This window comes from Gymnoscopelus braueri, assembly GCF_963280865.1.
Source record: "Gymnoscopelus braueri genome assembly, chromosome: 13".
Classification (NCBI taxonomy): Eukaryota; Metazoa; Chordata; class Actinopteri; order Myctophiformes; family Myctophidae; genus Gymnoscopelus; species Gymnoscopelus braueri.
This window is the reverse complement of record NC_137615.1, coordinates 41,413,533-41,432,758: the sequence shown is the minus strand read 5'-3', so window position 1 is coordinate 41,432,758 and position 19,226 is coordinate 41,413,533. Positions and strand designations below refer to the sequence as shown.

The following is a 19,226-nucleotide window of genomic DNA, read 5'->3' as shown; positions in this document are numbered from 1 at the left end:
GGAGAGGTTCGAGGCCTTTTATATTGTTGGCTTCGGTGCTTGTGTCATCCTGGTGATGTCGCTATGAGTCAGTCATATCCATATGTATATGGAGTCCCAATGTCGGTCATGCCCAAAAATAGGGTCTATGATGTCAGACTTGAATATGTCACTTATCGGCATATATGGAGTTCCAGGCATCCTGTGACACGGTCTAACTCGCGGTGGTATCCGTTACGACTGAGGCTGGCAAGTATGATATGAATGCCTTCTTTGCAATATTAAAATGTATTTCAAAACATTTCAAAAGGTTTATCCTCAAGCTCACAACATGTCACATCGCGACACATGAGCTTTCAAAATATTTTATGTATTATTTCTATATTTGGATACATTGCCAATGCCTCTCAGCCAATCACAATGCGAGATCGGAACTAACTGTGATGACACCGGCAACATAAGAGAGCTCGTTTGTGCGTTTCTGTTTGCAAAGTGCTCATTTGATGTTTAACTGAGTCCTAAGAAAAGGAAAGAGAGATCATTTCTACTAAATAGAGATTGACCTAGGACAGCCTCATATGACTATGATGTTTCAAGACACTATTATTATTGTGTTGATCTCTGTTGGCACCGCGTTGTTAGGTGAAGGGGTTACATGGCTTTTAGTGTACCGGACTGAAACATACAAGAGGCTAACGCCTGTGGTGGAAGAGCAAAGACGAAAACTTGAGAAGAAAAAGGAAACGATGGAAACGCAAAGCAGAAAGCTTGAGAAGAACACAGAGTCACAAAAGAAAAAGATTGAGAGACAAGAAAAGTCATTGAATGAGAACAACAGCGAGCTGGCTTTTTTACAACAAAAGGCCATGGTTGTTTTAGCCATTCTCTTCAAGTTATTGATGAGCCAGTTCAATGCCATTTTTCAAGGGAAGGTCGTAGCCAAATTACCATTCGTCCCACTGACCTATATCCAGGGGATGTCTCACAGCAACCTCCCGGGCGAGGATTACACTGACTGCTCCTTCATCTTCCTCTACATCCTTTGCACCATGTCACTCAGACAGTGCATCCAGAAGATGTTTGGTCGCGCGCCCCCCAGAGCGGCGAGACAACAGGCTGGTCTTACAGCTGTTCACAGTAGTGATGAGGTTGAGCAAAGTCATACCACTGAGAATGTCTGCCAAAATCCAGGACCAAGAAAGAGGCCTACTGCCAAGCAGAGACTGGCCACACCTTCCATCTGAACCGGCGTCTGAGGCCTTTTTGGGGACTACGGTTGGAGCATTAGCGTACGCTAAATCCGGTTTCAGTGTTCGTTAATGTGCACTGTTCCTACCAAATAAACAAAGAAATAAAGAGGAGGCTGAGCTTATCAATCTTCCCAGCAGGCCCAATGAACTGTGCTGCTCCAGGGACAGTCCTGGTGTCCCTGAACCAAAAAGGGTCTAAGTGAAGCACTCTAATGCCTGCATCTTTCTATGTATGATCAGATGTTTGCTGAAGCGCCACCTGCCTGTTTGCATGGCCTCTACGTGTCCAAGCCTTCCTCTTTTCTATGAATTCTGAGGGCCTCTATCTGTCTTGACGGCAGAAGCCTTTTTTGCCTTTTTTTGATATATTGTTATTGTTCATTTTCCTCAGTTTTCAGGAGGATAATACTGTATGTTGTAGATTTGTCATAGATGACAGGAGATCATAGGCTGGCCACATGACGTTTGAGATCTACATGGCAGCCAGCCCGTTATTAGACCCTGTCTTAGTTTATTTTTTCTCTTTTTTTTACATCTTTTTAGAATTCAGCAACTAGTTTGTCAACGACTCCACTGCCATTTCTCTCATTCCTTGCCAAACTGTCTGTAACAGATGTTGTGTATGAGTTGTGAGTCTCCTTTCCTCTCCTAACTCTTCAATCTCAACCCCCCCCCCCCCCACACCCCAGTGTCCACAGTTACCCGTCCCCGGATCGATCCCCTTCGCTCCACCAGCAGACAGGCCTGGTGGAGCTGATCCTGACCTACGCCCTCAAAGCGTGGAGCGACGCGATCCCTCTGGACTTCGTCCCCCTGCAGGGCGGAGGCGGAGCAGAGGGGGACATCAGGGTGGAGTTCACCTCCTCCTACCACGACGACGGATACCCCTTCGACGGCGCAGGGGGCACCCTGGCCCACGCCTTCTACCCCGGCACTGCCCTAATGGCGGGCGACACCCACTTTGACGATGGGGAGAGCTGGAGCTACGGCTACGGAGGTGAGACGCACAAAGAAGTTGTTATCTAGCAGATAAATAACATAGCCTGTTATTAAATAGTCATATTATAGTCCAAATACAAAAAAAAGGGTAAAAATTGTGCGTGTACAAATGCAACCAAATGGAACTTGAAGGGTCTGTATCTCTGGGAGTTAAAGGAGCACTAGACAACATTCAGCCACTGCACTTTTACAACACATCTGTTGTTTGAGGTTTGTTATTTTCACATCTCTTCCATAAGGCAGCAATAATGTAGTCTAAACATTGTAATGCCTTACAAGGATATAGTTAGGTTAAAAAGCACCTTACCCAATGAAAACGGACGCATAATGGCTGCCATTAGCTTTCGGCTTATAGAGGTAAACAAACCAATAAGGCTAGCATTTTGACACCAGGCAATATTAATAAAATGATTATTTAACTGTCATAATATTTTGTGGGGAAGAAAGATCAATACTTTTATTCCACACATAAAAGTCTGGACATATTTTCATTTTATTATACATTTTCTTTTATTTTTTTGGTTTTGGTTTAACCATTTAAATCCAATGATTGACTGGGGGTCTATACATGGTCCCCTCCTTTTTTTTGCCTGGGCATGTGTACATGCCCAGAATAGGGACGCCAGGGATTATGTGGTTACATTAAATATGATAATGTCGTACTTGTGGCAAGTGTTTTTTTGGAACATGGTAGATCTCGGCTTACACATTGGATTAAAAAGTGCTCATGGGCTTGAAAAGGTTGGTTACCACCGCATTAAGGTTTACTGTGTGCTCTCTTTTGTCTCTCTGTTTCTCCGTGTCTCAGATGCGCAAGGTACTTCAGACCTGTTCACGGTGGCCGTCCATGAGTTTGGTCATGCCCTGGGTCTGTCCCACTCCTCCTCAGACGTGTCCATAATGAAGCCCTACTACCAGGGCTCAGTGGGGGACATCCCCAGCTACACACTGCCCACTGATGATAGGTGGGCTATACAGGCAGTCTATGGTATGACACACACACACACACACACACACACACACACACACACACACACACACACACACACACACACACACACACACACACACACACACACACACACACACGGTATACTTTAATGCAAAAGCTGTATGGTTATTGATATACTGTACATAGCTTATCACCCTAGGCATTCAACACAAAGTGTCTCTGTTGGCCATACAGTACACACAAGCAAGTACATAGCATGGATATCTGTCTCATTTGAGATGTTTTTTCTTTCAAAGGACGGAGAGCCAAGTCACACCGACCCCCCACTGTGGCCCCTACCGACCCCAGTCTACCAAATATCCCCAGCCCTCCTCCCCCCAGAAACACACCACAGTGAGTTGACTCTTTTATCAGTTCAATTAAAGGTGTTGTCTTCATCTAGTGGCTCTCATTATTTTCCGTAAAGAATGGCCGGGTAACAGGTCATTGGGAAGGAACAGGCACTGCCTTTAGCAGCTATCAATTTTGTGTCGTCAATGGGATTTGAACGGGGTTTGGTCTCCCGCATGGGAGAGCAAACATTATACTGCTGTGCTGAGCCGAGACCCAATACCTGCTTGACCAGCGGAGATATTGGGCTTATGAGCTTCAGGCAGTACTAATTGTCAACCAGTGGGTGTCCTACCCGACACCGGGCAGGTCTAAATGTCTCAGTGGAAGAGCAGGGAGACCACCTCCAGCCACTGCAGGTGTACTAATTATATTGTTTACTCTACCATACAGATTGGTTAAAATAATGTTTTAGTCCCGGATTGCAGCTTTAACTCTTAACTTAGTAGTTAGTTGTTTTGTTTTTGTATTTATTAGTTTAATCTCTACAGCCTAGCTTAAGCACAGAAACTATTCAAAGTGCCATGGTGAAGAAAAATCCCCAGTGAACAAAAGTGATACTGACACTATACCACTTCTGTCTTGTGATGCAGCTTGCATACATGCATATGACTGTTCTGGAACGTTCATATTGTTGCTGTAGGGCAGACACCTTGTATCTCCATGTTTCAAATATTAACGTTTTTTTCTGTAAATTAAAGGTGATTACGTGATTTTTTTTTAAGTGAGTTAAAATAAGTGTTAAATAGCTCTATATTCTGATAGCAATCCTTGTTAAAATAAGTTTTAAATACTATCAGAATATAGTGCTTTAACCTTAAACAAAAAACAAAGCTTTTTTTAACCAAAAAACATCACTTACCCTACCTTTAATGCCCTACTTCATCATACAAGTGTTGCACAAAAGTAGTGAAAATAGATCACCTGAAGGATGTTGAGCTAACATCCATACATCTATTCATCCATACTGTAGCTGAATGATGTTGAACTAACATCCATACATCTATGCATCCACAGCCCAGATCCTACCCTGCCTGACCGCTGCACTGGAAGGTATGACGCGGTCGCCAACATCAGGGGGGAGGTATTCTTTTTCAAAGGTAAGGACACACTCACGCACACACACACGCACATATATATTTGTATTACTATACTTGTGAGGACATCAACATTTTAAGACATTGGTCTTATGAATGGCAAATTTTTCAAAGTGCCACATTTTTAACCATAAGCCTAAAGCCGAAAAATAGCCGATCTACAAGCCCTCAACGCGTCGCGCTTCGATGCGTTGTGGCCTTGTAGATCGGCTATTTTTGGGTGTGCGACACCAGCGTGCAAGTGTGAATCAGGCATAACTCAATATCTAATGCCTAAACCTAACTTATGTATGTCTAATCCTGAACCTAACCCCAACCTGAATCTTTTTCCGTTTGAAAATCTATCTCTAAAAATATTTTTTTAACCATAAAACAACAATTTATCTTGTGAGGAGGACCAGGACAACGGTCCTTACAATGTCTATTTCTCAAATAGTACTTATACCTGTGGGAACATTTGGTCCTTAGTATAGTAATACACACACACACACTCACACACACTCACTATATCGTCTCTGTCGGGTGGAAACCTCATATGTCCAAAACTGTTACTTCTCAGGATTCAAAATCAAAAACAGCAAACGCAGCAGATCCACAAGATCAAAACGTGTCGCTTGGCGCCGCATTTCGAGCTTGTAGATCTGCTACTTTTGATAGTTTTGTGTGACGCTGTAGTATGATCAAGTAGGGCATTCATTTTACGAAAAAACTCAAAAGGTTAAAAATATCATTGGAGATAAGAGGTTTCTGCTCCGACAGCAACGATAATGATTCCTGGTCTTTGTTAAGGTGCTTTCTTCTGGAGGGTCCAGCGGAGTTCACTGATGTCTAGAAAACCAGCGCTGATTCACAACTTCTGGCTGGGCCTCCCAGCCGGGCTGACCGCCGTGGACGCTGTGTATGAACGGACTGACGGACACATCGTCTTCTTCATCGGTATGTGTGTATGTGTGTGTGTGTGTGTGTATGTGTGTGTGTGTGTGTGTGTGTGTGTGTGTAGGCGTAACGTGGTGTAAAGTAACTAAGTATATTTACTCAAGTACCATACTTAAGTACAGTTTTGAGGTATTTTTACTTTACTGGAGTATTCCCAATTTTCTGTACTTTTACTTCTACTTCACTACATCTCAGAGGCAAATATTATACTTTTACTCCACTACAATTATTTGAAAACTTTAGTTACTAGTTACTTTGTAGATTTTGATGATTATTACAAAACATACATTACCCACTTCTATAAAGTCCTATATACATTTCGGCCATTTGAAAATAGCCGATCTACAAGCTCACAATGCATTGCATTGTGAGCTTGTAGATCGGCAATTTTGTAAAATATTTGTATACATTTTATACATTTGAAAACGTATGAAATGGCACATTCTGCATAATGAGTACTTTCTACTTTTGGAACTTTATGTAAATTTTGATAGCAATACTTTTTTACTTTTACTCAAGTACATTTTGAATTCCGGACTTTTACTTGTAACAGAGTATTGCTACATTGCAGTATTGATACTTTTACTTAAGTAAAGAATGTGAGTACTTTTTCCACCACTGTATGTATGTATGTAAGTAACCGTTTTGGACATATGAGGTTTCCACCCGACAGAGACGAAATGCATTAGTCCAGTGATTCTCAACCTGTGGTGGGCCGGGTCCCCCCGGTGGGCCGCGAGGGTATTGCAAGTGGGGCCCCCAAATAATTGGCGAAACACTAAGATTTCAATGATAATATCACATTAATATAAAAAAAGAACCACATGGTCTTTTCTTCTTTAAAACCTTGAAAATGTTGTTTTAATTTGTGATAAATAGGAATAGGACCTACTGTTATAGTTCCAGTCCATTGATCAAAGCCGGAAAACACAAATCGATTGATTGATCATTAAAATGCACGTGGGCCATGGACACTTTTGAGATTGTCAAGTGGGCCCTGATCCAGAAAAGGCTGAGAATCACTGCATTAGTCCACTGGCCCCCATTCCATACCATTGCATTTTTTCTCGACTCCAATCTACATTGTAAAATCCTCAGCGCTTATTTAACTCTGTTTGTACAAGCAGATCTACAGCAGATCTACAAGCTCACAGCGCGGCACGAAGTGACGCGCTATGAGCTTGTATATCTGCTATGTTTGAATATCCAAAGTATAAAATATTTTTGGTAAAGTGGTTAAAATGATTATAACGCTAACTCGTTTTGCTGGTGGCCCCCTGGTACCCCCCAAGGACCCCTGGGGGTCCCCAGACCCCACTTTGAGAACCAATGATTTAGAAATGCCACGGTGTAGAAATACGGTGTAGTTACATTAGTATTACTATTTGACTTAGGTAAAAGTACAGATTTTTTAGGATCAAAATATACTTAAAGCACCTAAAGTAATAGTACTCATTGTGCAGAATGGCCCAGAATAACAAATATGACTTTATTGTGTTATACTTATTGATGCATTAATATGTACGTTAATGTTCGAGCTGGTAAAGGAAGGGCTTATTTTAATTACTTTATATATTGCTGGGCAGCCCCTAGACATGGCGCTTACAGGTCCATTTGGTTCCATTTGTACACATTTGTAAATTAATACTCGATTTCTTTGGTGCAGAATGGGGTCCCAGAGATTACATGCATCAAATTAGGGTCCATGGGCTAATATGCATAATCAAACTGGAGGTCCTTGAAATTAAAGAGTTTGAGAAACATTGTCATTTTAACCTATTCAATGCGGGAACGGATCCTGTGTCATTTTAGTTTTCTTTTTTTGCTATAACCATTATTTTATACTTTTGTCTATTTAAAAATAGCAGATATACAAGCTCATTTGTTTATGAGTGAGCGGCACCGAGTGCCGCGCGCTCATAAACAAATATATGTATTTGGCCACGGACCCCCCCATCTCAAAATATTCCATCTTTTTGTTTTGAACATGCATTCCTGCAACTGCTGACCTACATTACCAGTATCTCCCCTGTTGGAGGTTATGCAATGCTTCCTCTGTGCACTTTACGTACAGTTTACATTTAGAACAGTGTTTACCAAACACAGGGTCGTGACACATTTGTGGGTCGTGGACCTGTTTTTGCGGGTCGAGGAAATAACCATTTTTTTCTTTTTTTTTTACCTTTCCTACTTTTTTCCCTCTAAAATCTTTCTAAAACATTTTGTTTTCCAAACACTTTCAGAAAAAATGGGGAAATATAAATATATATTTTTAACATTGGTGAAAAGATTTTCAGATATTTTCAAAAACATAAATTATAATTTTGTATTTTTACTAATTCTTCTACTTTTTACTCCCCGGGGGAAACACCACATTTCTCTTGTGGGTCTCAAGCTGAAAACGTTTGGGGAGCCACTGATTTGGAGTTTACAAACATCTCTCCTTTAAACCTACATCGTAGGGGATCAGTACTGGATGTTCAAGGACAGGGTGGCTCTGCCCGGGTACCCGCGTCCCCTGGACGACTGGGGCATGAGCACCACGAGGGGACAGCCACCGCCGAGGGTGGAGGCCGCGTTCGTGTGGACGCACAACCACAAGACGTACCTGTTCAGCGAGGGCCAGTTCTGGAGGTTTGACGAAAGCGGGCGGGACAGGAGACTGGAGGCCGGGTACCCCAGGACGGCTTCTCTGTGGACGGGGGTCCCCTCTGAGCCCGACGATATCATCAGCTGGGGAGATGGTGAGCTAGCTGGTACACATGAGATGAATGTTAAAGGGATAGTTCACTTCTATTGATTTGTCACCCCATGGAGACTTGAATTCAGGGGTATTTTTTTGTTTTTGTCGTATTCCTAAGCCAATAATTTGATGACCGGCAGCTGTTCCGGAAGGAGACACAAAGAGTCTCCTTTGTGTCTCCTACCGGAGCCGCTGCCTACCAGTCCGCTGGTCATCAAATTATTGGCTTAGAAATGCGACAAAAACTAAAAAATATCCATGAATTCCATGGGGTGACTAATTGATAGAAAAAAATAAATGCTTTGGGTGAACTGTCCCTTTGAGTGCTCATAACTCAAGCCTTTTTGTGTCAAGGACGCCCCAAATTGATATGGGTTTGTGGTTAAAATGATTGTAACGCTATAACAAATTTTGCTGGCGACCCCCTGGTACCCCCCCCCCCCCCAAGGACCGGGCTTTGGGAACCAATGATGTAGATCATTGGACCCCCCCCTCCCTTCTTACATCTGACAAAAGCCGAGTCCCTCCCACACGAGGACGCACGTGTTTTTGTGACATGCCCCAAAGGGGGGCCCAGACCCCAGGTTGGAAAACACTGGCATAGATCTCAACGTGAGCTTGAATTTGGCACCAGTGTGTAAGTCTGCGTTGCATACTGTATGATGACATGTCTATTTTGGGCATGGCATTATAACCGGGCATGTCATGCAAAGCTCACAACTTGTAGATCAGCTATTTTCGCTATTCGTCATGCGATGAAGTATATTGGGTTTTAGTGGTTAAAGTGACGTTTGTTTTATCCCGTCATCAGTCTTCGACTTCGACCTTTTTCATGTCAACAATATAAACAAAAAGTTGTGTAATACCAATGTTGGTAATTGGCTCAGTTCCATTTAGTCGAAGCAGTATTTCCAGTGAGCCAACATGCATAATAGCAGCAGCCTGACTCTGTTTGACCTGAATGGAACAGCCTTAATTATTATTGGTTGGTAACACGTATTTGTGAATATGGCTGCCAGGAAAAAAAATACTTTTACGTTCTGTTATCTTGTGCTCTCTCATGGTTCAATCTTATTTTCATTCATTTTAAAATGATATGAAAATACAAAATGAGCATAATATAAATCATCTTTTTCTTCCCTCAAGGAAACAGCTATTTCTTCAAGGACATGTCCTACTGGATACTAAAGAGAGGGGAATTAGATTTAAACAACCTAACACCAAAATCTGTTGCTGTGGACTGGATGCAATGTGAGATACCGGAGCCAAGACCCACTCTGCTGACCAAGGTCCCTGAGCACAGAGGACAAGCATGTCACTGTGACACAAGTACGGCTCAGACTCTTCAAGCAGCACATTGGCTAGTAATGCTGTCAGTCTGTTTTTTTAACTCGGTTGTTCAGTTTAACCTTTTAGGTGTTCTTTAAGTTATTTATGTCAAATGGTAATGCTCCATGAGCTGCTACCACCAGTGCTGGATTACAGGGACATGTCACTTTATGATGCGTTAATCTTATTTTTGTATTTTCTTAATTTTAAGTGCAATGCCACATTGCACTTAAAATACATTTTACATTGTGCATCTTTTCTACAAGATCTTCATTGAGTAAAATAAAGACCAAGTGTGATTTATTAAGCAGTCTTCTTTTGGCAAATTTGTATTTTAGCACCATCTTGTGGATTTACAGTATAATTGTCTTTCAACTACATACTGTCACTATAACACTTCACTAACAACCTAATAGACAATTAAGCAGTAACCTAATAGACAATTAAGCAGCTAAGCGTTAATTCAACAGCCATCTTTAGCTTCTTCTTAACACTCAACCTAATGAAACCCTGGCAAGGTTACCTTCTTTACTTGCACAATGAAACCACACCTTGAATTAAAGGAGCATTGATACAAAACTTTATTCTCACAATATCAAAATCAACAGACCTACATAGAGTTGTAGCTTTGAGGAATTGAGGAAAACTGAATATAGATATTTACCTTTAGACCAGTCATTTTATTTCTGGTTTAAGTCAACGGTGCCGAGCAGCAGCATTGACCGTTTGTTAAATAGCAGGACACGGAGGACAAGGCAGACATAAACAGTATTAGTCAAGTGGTGTGGAAAAGAAGAGATCATTTTGCCATTAATTCCGTCAGCAACAATTATACAAAAACTCAAAAAAGATAAAAAGGAACATTTAAGAGAGTGTATGCATCAATGAAAATTCCCTAAGTGAGAAATTATGAGATTTCCTAATTCTGCATATCTTAAAAAAAATATCTACCTCCTTCCTTGTACCCCTCAGTCTATGTGACAATGATCATGTAAAAATACTACAGGATGTGTGAGTGTATGTGGGGCCGTATCTACAGGGAGCGACAGAGAGAGATGGAAATAGGAGACTGAGGAAGAAGAAAAGACATCTGATGGCCATTTCACAGAACTGAAAAGAAGTTATGCCTGATTCACACTTGGTTGCGTGCGGGCGTCGTGCACAGAAAATAGCCGATCCACAATAGCCGATCTCTGCTCTTCGGTGCACGACGCCTTAACAAGCTCGAGCTTGTGGAGCGTCTGGTTTAGGTGTACAACACCTGCACGCAACCAAATGTAATTCAGGCTTTAGAGTCACAGGCCCAGTTTCAGCTGGTATGAAACTGTGCCGCTGAGAGTCAACCATGTGACCCATGTCCTGATGACAGGACTTCCTGCGGCCGAAGAGGGTCACAGGAAGTAGTCGGCCACTGGTTTCTTGGAGGGGATTCCCCTGGTCTCCTGCGGTGCCGCTTCGAATATGATGAACTCCCGCTGTAAGTGCTCGTCCAGCTCCAAAATGGCCGCCACATTGCCACATCTAAAGAGAAGACCAGATGATCAATTAACGATATGAATGTGGTGGTATACACAATGCATATCATATGGATATAACCATAATAACCATATGACTGGGTTTCACTTTAGCTTAACAGGAGCAATGAGTGTTGTACATACTCTCACTCACACGCTCTAACAACAGAGGCGGTTAATCTGCTTTTGACAGCATGTAAATGGCATCATTTTATCTCTCCGATGACAAAGATTGAGATTCTTCAGTCAGAGGCGGTCACTTTCCAGATTGCATGAAGCTAATCACAGCATTTATAAAAGGATTAGTATATTAATTGTTCCAACCCACCTATAGCAGTAGTTGGGTGCTGACCAGACAGTGAGCACCGTTTCGTTGAAGTGCCACTTGTAGCCCTCCATGACCAGCTGGTGAGCTCGACAGATCATGTGGATGTCGTTGGCAGCGTTGAACTGGGCTACCACGTCACTCCCAAACAGATAGCCAGCCCCCCGGGGACTCACCCCCCAGCCTGTGGTGTCTGAAGCAAGACGGAGAACACAGTCAGCCTGAATGTCTGAACATGATGGGTCGCCAGGACACTTGATAACGGCAAATAATGGAAGAGTGGCTAGATTGTCCAGCAGATCTGGAACCTTAGGGCCAACACAAGTACTGGTGTTGCTTGACCAAGGTACTGGCAAAACAACTGGAGCTGGTACCCGAGCGCTGTACGGTGGCTGCTCACCACTCCTAAAGGTAGGATGGGCCAAATTACCGCCTTCAGGAGATAATAAAGAGCATGAAAATCTGCTTGTATTACTCAAGTGGATTTGTGCATCAGTGTGGGTTCACATTCTAATACAAGTGTGTCAAGTGCAAGCACAACCTCTGGCCTTTGATTGGTGTTTACAAGATGACAGAATGGTACATGAGAAGAGTGTGTGATACAGGCGGTGAGACTAAATCAAACCCAGTGTGCCACGGTCATGGGCTGGGCCACCCAGAAAAACCCTATCTTTCCCTTTTTTTACTAAGAAAATGGATACCTCATTGTCCAGATTTAACATTGTATATATTGTTGCTGTAGGGCAGAAACCTTGTATCTCTATTTGTATCTTTGTTTTTCATAAATGAATGTCCTATTTTCCACCTGACAGCAATGTTGTAAGCCTGCATACCACCACCAGGCACTCCCTCTCTCTGCTTCCCCCAGCCTGCCACCACCCATCAAAACAAACACTGACACCCATCAACACTTGAACTAAGACAACACAGCCTCATGCTAGAGAAAGGGGTGAACCAGATGCCGGTAGAGGGGTTTTGGGCTTTGTACCTTCGGGATCCGACCATAGAAGGTCACACATGGGTCCGTCATGGGGCACTTCCTGCTTCCTGTCGATGGTACGGATCTGGTCCAGTGTCTGAATGGAGGGAGACAGGCCACCGTGTACGCAGAAGATCTGAGGAACGGACAGTGAGTGTCAGGATATAGGACGGAAGCAGCGAGATTGCAGTTACATCGACATTTGTGGCTCATCATATACTGTGACTTAATACATCAATACTACAGCACACATTTCAGTGTTGTGGAATGTACTTTTGTTTTGATAAAGAATGCAGCTTGTTAAAATGACGCAGCTCCAACACCCAGCCAAGTTTTCAAGAATGCAGCTGCCAACAAGTTCTACACGGTTTGTCATTGATTCATTGTGGATGTTTATCGTCAAACACGCTTTTTTCGTGAGTATGGAGAAATTAATATCGAATACGCCTAATCACTGCAACATCATAATTTCCTTTAAATTTTGCATGCACATTTGCAATTCAACACGAAATGTGCTGCATGAATAAATCTTGACTGACTGGTTCCACTCATATCAAAGCATGGCAGAACACGTGGTTGTTGGGCATCAAAGCAGGTAACCACACATAAGACATGAGCGATGCTCATCACTGTGCGGAGAGAGCGGGCGCACCTTTCCGTCGATGATGGCAGAGAGCGATAGGTAGTCGAAGATCTCGGTGCAGTACCGCCAGACTGTGACCGAGCCATACTTGCGGAGGCACTCGTCGTAGAAGCCGTAGACCTGTGTGATTTGCCGCGACTCATGGTTCCCCCGGATCAGGGTGATCCTGTCTGGATACCGCACCTGCGGAACACAAGCAGGGGGATGGAGGGGAAGGGTGGGGATGATGGGGAAGGGTGGAGATTTCACGTACAGAAAGGATTTTTTAAAGCCTGAGGCTTGACAAAAAACTGGAAGTTGAATCCTTAAAACAGAGGCAGCTTTTTTTCTTCCATTTACATCATACTGGATGTTAGTGGATACAACACTTTTCCAAGTCCTCTTTCGAGGGTAAATATATGGAACAGTCAAGCGGGGGGTCCCAAATTTGTTTTGTACCTTAAGAGCTAGTAGCAGAAGGAAGGTCTCCACACTGTAGAACCCTCTGTCCACAAAGTCCCCCATGAAGAGATAATTTGTTTCTGGAACATCTCCTCCCACCTGTGACACAGAAGAATTACACAAATGGCTCTGTGTAACTGTAGCAGTGGTGACAATACATTTTACACTTTGTTCCCGTTCTCTGTGGCCTGGTCAACCAGTCATTCAACTGAAAGAGCTTTGAATGCTATGAAAATTACACTGACATTTACATCAGGTCATCGGCTCTCAACGCGGCCATAGCTGAATGGGTTTAGATGCAGTCTGGGAATCTGAAGGCCCCCAGGCTGCCCAGTGTATGTGTCGAAGTGTTCCTGAGCAAGATACTTAAACCTCCACAGGCGCTATATTAATAGCACCCACTGCTCCTAATAGTTAGGATGAGTAAACAATGGAGAGGACAAACCTCACGTATGTGCAAATGCACATTGACATAATATAACCCAAAGGGATGGGGCCTCCTCGAGAATTCAACTCTTCAAATATAGCCAAATTAAATGTAATGCGCAATACAAAGCGTGCAATGTGGGCCATTCTAATAATGATTCTTGTTGCACCGATTTCTGACGAGTCTAGGCAACAAAACACAGTCCCCTCCCCGGTAGCCTACTGATGGAGCGGAGGAGAGAAGAGGAAAGAGCATTTGCTTTCCTAGTTGTCTATTTATCAGCTACTGTACATTTGATGTTAGCCGTATATATTTAGATATAGATATAGACGTAAAAAAGAAAATGAAACTAGCTTTAGTTTCTGAAAATCCTCATTGTGCATTTGCAAGCTTGATGATGCAGGAACGCATGTCCTTCCAGTCTCACAAGATCCAGCACTGACTTGATTCTTAACTTTTGCTGTTAAGTCTGGATATTAAAACTTGTGTCAGTTGTGTTTATATAACCAGTCAATCAATACAATTTGAAATGTGAGTTTGCTTGTTGCCCGACAAGTTTTGCGAGTCCCTTTAGTTACAGGGGAAGGCGGCCCGGGCGGGCGACTATCCCGCAGAGACTATTTATTATTTTGTCCAAATATTAAAAAGACTATGTAAAAAATGAACGTTGGATGGATGCGTTTTGCCACATCGTTGCTGTGCAAACTGCGGTCGGCTACTCCGCTTCAACTTAAATTAATCTCCTAGCCTGTGATCTTAGCTTAGTCCTGAAAAGTATGTTGTATGGAAGTGATGTTTTACAATTCTTCATTGTCTGAACAAGTTTTGGTCAGTGAGAAAGGTCCATCCATGGCACGATGGCTGCGCGCAGTCAACTGCACGTGTTACAGCCGAATGTATACTTAAATCGTATGACGGGGTCGTGTGCGGAAAATAGCAGATCTACAAGCTCACAGCGACCCGCTGTACACCGTAGTATAACCCAAGCTAAGGACTGGGGAGCCGTTCTCACATTAATTGCTTTTCTAGTGCGAATATATCGGCAATCCGAGATTTTTTGGCTGACGATGGCCGGGGAATATTTTGGCATATCGCACAACCTTAACGGGGACTAAATTATTATTATCGGGAGCGACATTGTAGTAAAAAGAAAAACATTACAAAAACCTCCATAAGTAAAGGGTACAAGGGTCAGAGCCACAGCGCACAATAATCCTGAGATCACATGGGCATGAGTGATGTTATATGAACAAGAAGATTAATAAAGGAGTGGAAGGAGGGTTTCCTCCCCCCCCCCCACCAGAACCAGTACACTGGACACTATGTTAATTTACAAACATGTGATATCTAAGCCTGTGGTGCATTAAATACAGGTATACTACTGAGCTAACTGAGCCACTATGCGAAGAAATAATACTGTATGCTGGGGTTTACTTACTCTAAACAATTCTTTCAAGTCATAAAACTGCCCGTGAATATCACCGCACACCTGAAAGGAAGAGATGGGATCAATGAGCAAATTAATTTCAATCCCTGATTTTATTATTATTATTGTAATTACCAAACATTCATGGAGAGCAGTAAACAAAAACAAAATGTGCTCACTGTGACAGGAGAGTCTACTCTCTGAACATTACTTTCCTCCACCAGAATCTCTCTGAAAAGAAAAGAAAAACAAGTTAGCCTTTCAGATCTGAACCTCTCGAGCATGATGGTGATATAAGCCAGGAACATATTCAAAAGGACTGAGGCATCTTACATTGCATTATGGAAACTAATCTAAACATGACACATGCCGAGGCAATGAGCCTTTAACTGCACTACTATCAAGGACTACACTTCACACATTGAAAGCAATAAGGAAACTCATTTGCAAATAAAAATGTCCCAGTGTCCTAACTTCAATACATATTTAGACACCATAGTGCCATAACTGGGCAAACAAACTGCTGTAAGTCTATTATTTTCATTCTTGAACCTTAACGGTGTCCCGTGCTTAATGCAGTGCTGCTATGACACCTGCATTTCCCCACAAAATCAATTAAGGTCTGTCCATCCATCATATTTGATTTATTTTCTTATCTGTAGCATTTGGAACAGAACACTGTTCCTACTTGTCAACATCAGTGTATTCCTAGACTGTGTGTGTGTGGGGTGGTATAAAACCATGGTTGTGGATTACCTGGCCTTGGCACATAGGGCTTTCACTTCATTCTCCTTGATGAGCTCACAGCGTCTGAGCTGCTCTATCTGTCTGTCCAGGTCACTGATGTCCCCCATTGTCACACACATAGGTAGAGCTGTTACACACACTCACACACACTCTCCTCCTCCTCCTCCCGCACACACACACACTGGGATCGACAAGGTAACACACAACAGGGTCTTCACCCCCCCCCTCACACAAACAGCAGCAGACGGGAGCAAAGACAGGCAGCGTCCCACCCTTGAAGACCAGCAGGGGACTTGATGTCTTCAAACAGGGAGGGTCTATGAAGGAGATAAATGTAAAACACAATTAGTCAGTGACTGTATTAGCTTGTAGATCACTTCCTGTCGACATGCAACAATATTGAACGATTTAGCATAGATTAAGGGGACCGTACCTATGTTCCCCAGGTTCTATGTTCCCCGCTTTCATAGGAGAGCGGGGAATATAGGACCTAACCTAAACCTAATCCTAACCATAACCTTAGTGGGGGAACATAGGTCCGGGGAACATAGGTATGACCCCAGATTAAGCCTGAGGTTTTGATTGATTGATTACTTTATTAACAGTTTGCAATAAAACTGCACAGAGGTACAGTTTCATACAAAAGGAAACAAAGGATAACCCCAAGAAATCCTTACAGCTTGTTTCCATTGGGGTGCATGTGTATTCAATTCATCAAAACATTTGAAGACATACAATAATATACCATAATGCAAAAACATGTAAACGAGTCGTAATCAAAAAATATGTATGTACATGTTGCTTCAATAATAAGTCAAACCTATGTATAATAAAGACTGAGATGCTCAAGCGATCTGCGTTGAGAGTTTAATATAAATGTGTAAATTAATCTAATAAGCTCGGAACTGGATATTTACAAACGTGCTGTTCAAATTAAGTGTATTATTTAGCGATCAAAGTCAAAGGCGAGTAACGTCGGGCCCCTCTGGGCGTAGTGAGGAAAATCTGGCTAAATGTTAGCAGGCTAACGCTCACGACGGTAGTTGTTGATACGTTTGGCCAGTCATTTGGTCATTAAACTGACGCCATGGTGATAAAATACCAGCTCTTACGTCAGCTACTGTCACCTACATAGTCTGAGTAAGATTACGAAATGAGCCTTTATCTACACACCGTTCAGAGTCGTTGTCTAAGATATTGGCTAACCCGCTAGTGCTAACTTCACGGCGTTACGCGGAAAACTGCGACCTGACCATTTCTCAGTGACTGTGTGTCGCTGTTCTGCAGATCGAGCTGAGCGCGTAAATTAATTTATCCTGGCTATATCCAGTGGTGGAAAGGACGGTACTCACATTTTTTTACTTAAGTAATAGTATCAATACTGCAATGTAGAAATACTCCCGGAGTTCTAAATTTACTTGGGTAAAAGTACAAAAGTATTGGCATAAAAATGTGCTTCCAATTACCAAAAGTAGAAAGTACTCATTATGCAGAATATCCCATTTCACAAGTTTTCAAATGCATGAAATGTATTAAAAAATAGCAGATCTACAAGCTCGTAGATCGGCTATTTTCAAATGGCCGAAATGTATATAGGGCTTAAGAGGGTAATGTATATTTTTTTAATAATAATCAAAATGTATAAATTAACTAAGGTTTTCAAATAATATTGGGAGTAAATTATTTGCCTCTAGGATGTAGTGGTGTAGAGTAGAAGTAAAAGTACTGACACTTGGAAATACTCCAGTAGAGTAAAAACAAAACCCTCAAAATTGAACTTAAGTACAGTATTTGAGTAAATATACTTAGTTACTTTACACCACTGCAAACGACATTTTCAGTTCACCTGCATATCATCTTCTTATCCTTTGTATCGCGACTGTTATTATAGCAATTTCCATAACACTAAAACGGTGACCTCTGGTGCCGTATCGGAATTCGATAAGTCACTAATCTCGGCGCAACACGGCACCGCTGCGTTCGGCTAATTTATTAGCCACCAAACGAGCCGTCTCCGTAGCAGAATGAATGTAACACGGTAAACCTGAACACAACAACAAGCGCATAATGGTGGATAAATACCGTTCAGTGTGTTTTTCAGCAGCTCCTTCACACAGAGGCAGGATGATTCATTCCGTGTGGATTTTTATAATAGCTTATTTTCTTCGTCCACCGGCCCTTTCTTGTCTGTCTGACTGTCTCCTCTCCTCGCCGGTTGGTTCACAGTGTTGCCAGATTTTGTGAGATATATAAGCAACCAGGTGGTTTTAAACAAGCACAAAAGAAGGGCAGTTTTACCTTACCCATAGGCTAGATATATATCTATGCATTTACCACTTGAACCCTATTAAATCAGCTGTTTGAAAATAGCCAATCTGAATGGTGTGAAACATTTTTAACAACCCCAATCTTGTATGGGGTCCCTGGCACAACATCTTCTCGGATGGGGGTCCGAGGACAAATACATATTAATTTAGGGGGTCCTTGACATGAAAATGTTTGAGAACCACTGGTTTAAACAACATTAGGAAACAAGCCCCAAAAAACGCAACCCGCAACTGCCAATATTTTGAAACAACTTTACAGAAAAACAAGCCCAAAGTCGCTTATAATAAGCGGACATGGCAACACCGTTGGTTCACTCCATGAACAACTTCCGGTGTTGCGCTGGGCAAACCAGTGTTGCCATGTCCGCTTATTATAAGCGACTTTGGGCTTCTTTTTTGTAAAATTGCTTGGAAAGTTTTGGCAGTTTTTTGGGGCTTGTATCTTATTTTAGGCTTACCTCCTCATGTTGTTTAAACATTTCAAACATTCTCTTGTCAACTCCCACTGTACCCATGAAGATTAGTGTTAAAGTTTCTAAAAAATATTCAAAATGTTTCACTTTTTTTCTTCTTTTTCAAATATCCGACGCTCATGTGGCCTAGTCGCTTCTTTTGGGCTTGTTTTTATAGACCTAATTGCTTATTTGTCTCGCAATATCTGGCAACACTGGGGCAAAACGGAGGCGCGCATTGTTCCACAATCCACATGAGCGCGCAGCTTC

The 19,226-nt window shown here is 42.3% G+C and overlaps 3 protein-coding genes across 3 annotated transcripts in view; 2 read left to right on the top strand and 1 right to left on the bottom strand.

Annotated features, from left to right (window-relative positions):
* The window catches only part of LOC308098187 (matrix metalloproteinase-17-like), a 12,527-nt gene extending 2,698 nt beyond the window's left edge, over positions 1–9,829 (top strand). The window contains exons 4-10 of the mRNA XM_080446439.1: positions 1,919–2,226; positions 3,037–3,216; positions 3,477–3,573; positions 4,588–4,670; positions 5,457–5,603; positions 8,066–8,347; positions 9,493–9,829. Of these exons, the coding sequence (XP_080302565.1) occupies positions 1,919–2,226; positions 3,037–3,216; positions 3,477–3,573; positions 4,588–4,670; positions 5,457–5,603; positions 8,066–8,347; positions 9,493–9,773 (1,378 nt within the window). The 3' untranslated portion in view covers positions 9,774–9,829. The remainder of the gene's footprint in view (positions 1–1,918; positions 2,227–3,036; positions 3,217–3,476; positions 3,574–4,587; positions 4,671–5,456; positions 5,604–8,065; positions 8,348–9,492) is intronic.
* On the top strand, positions 558–1,223 carry LOC308098619 (calcium load-activated calcium channel-like; the record flags this gene model as incomplete). The annotated part of the gene is made up of 1 exon (XM_080447028.1): positions 558–1,223. One exon carries the CDS (start codon positions 558–560, stop codon positions 1,221–1,223), a length of 666 nt encoding a protein of 221 aa, XP_080303154.1.
* A 403-nt stretch (positions 9,830–10,232) lies between the features above and the next one.
* Positions 10,233–18,403, bottom strand: LOC308099053 (serine/threonine-protein phosphatase 4 catalytic subunit B). Its single transcript, XM_080447605.1, has 9 exons — positions 18,260–18,403; positions 16,187–16,494; positions 15,610–15,661; positions 15,443–15,493; positions 13,575–13,676; positions 13,146–13,319; positions 12,503–12,629; positions 11,518–11,707; positions 10,233–11,196 (listed from the first exon to the last, which is right to left on the bottom strand). The coding sequence occupies exons 2-9, from the start codon at positions 16,294–16,296 to the stop codon at positions 11,067–11,069; spliced, it is 936 nt and encodes a 311-aa protein (XP_080303731.1). The 5' UTR covers positions 16,297–16,494; positions 18,260–18,403; the 3' UTR covers positions 10,233–11,066.
* Between the last annotated feature and the right edge of the window lie 823 nt (positions 18,404–19,226).

Bases quoted from the DNA above. Each gene is read 5' to 3' on its own strand.
- LOC308099053 (XM_080447605.1), bottom strand. From the start codon at position 16,296: ATGTGTGTGACAATGGGGGACATCAGTGACCTGGACAGACAGATAGAG. The intron at 15,662-16,186 runs GTAATCCACAAC...TTTTCTTTTCAG, and splicing joins GCCCTATGTGCCAAGGCCAG to AGAGATTCTGGTGGAGGAAA. The intron at 13,320-13,574 runs GTACAAAACAAA...TGTGTTCCGCAG, and splicing joins TTCTGCTACTAGCTCTTAAG to GTGCGGTATCCAGACAGGAT.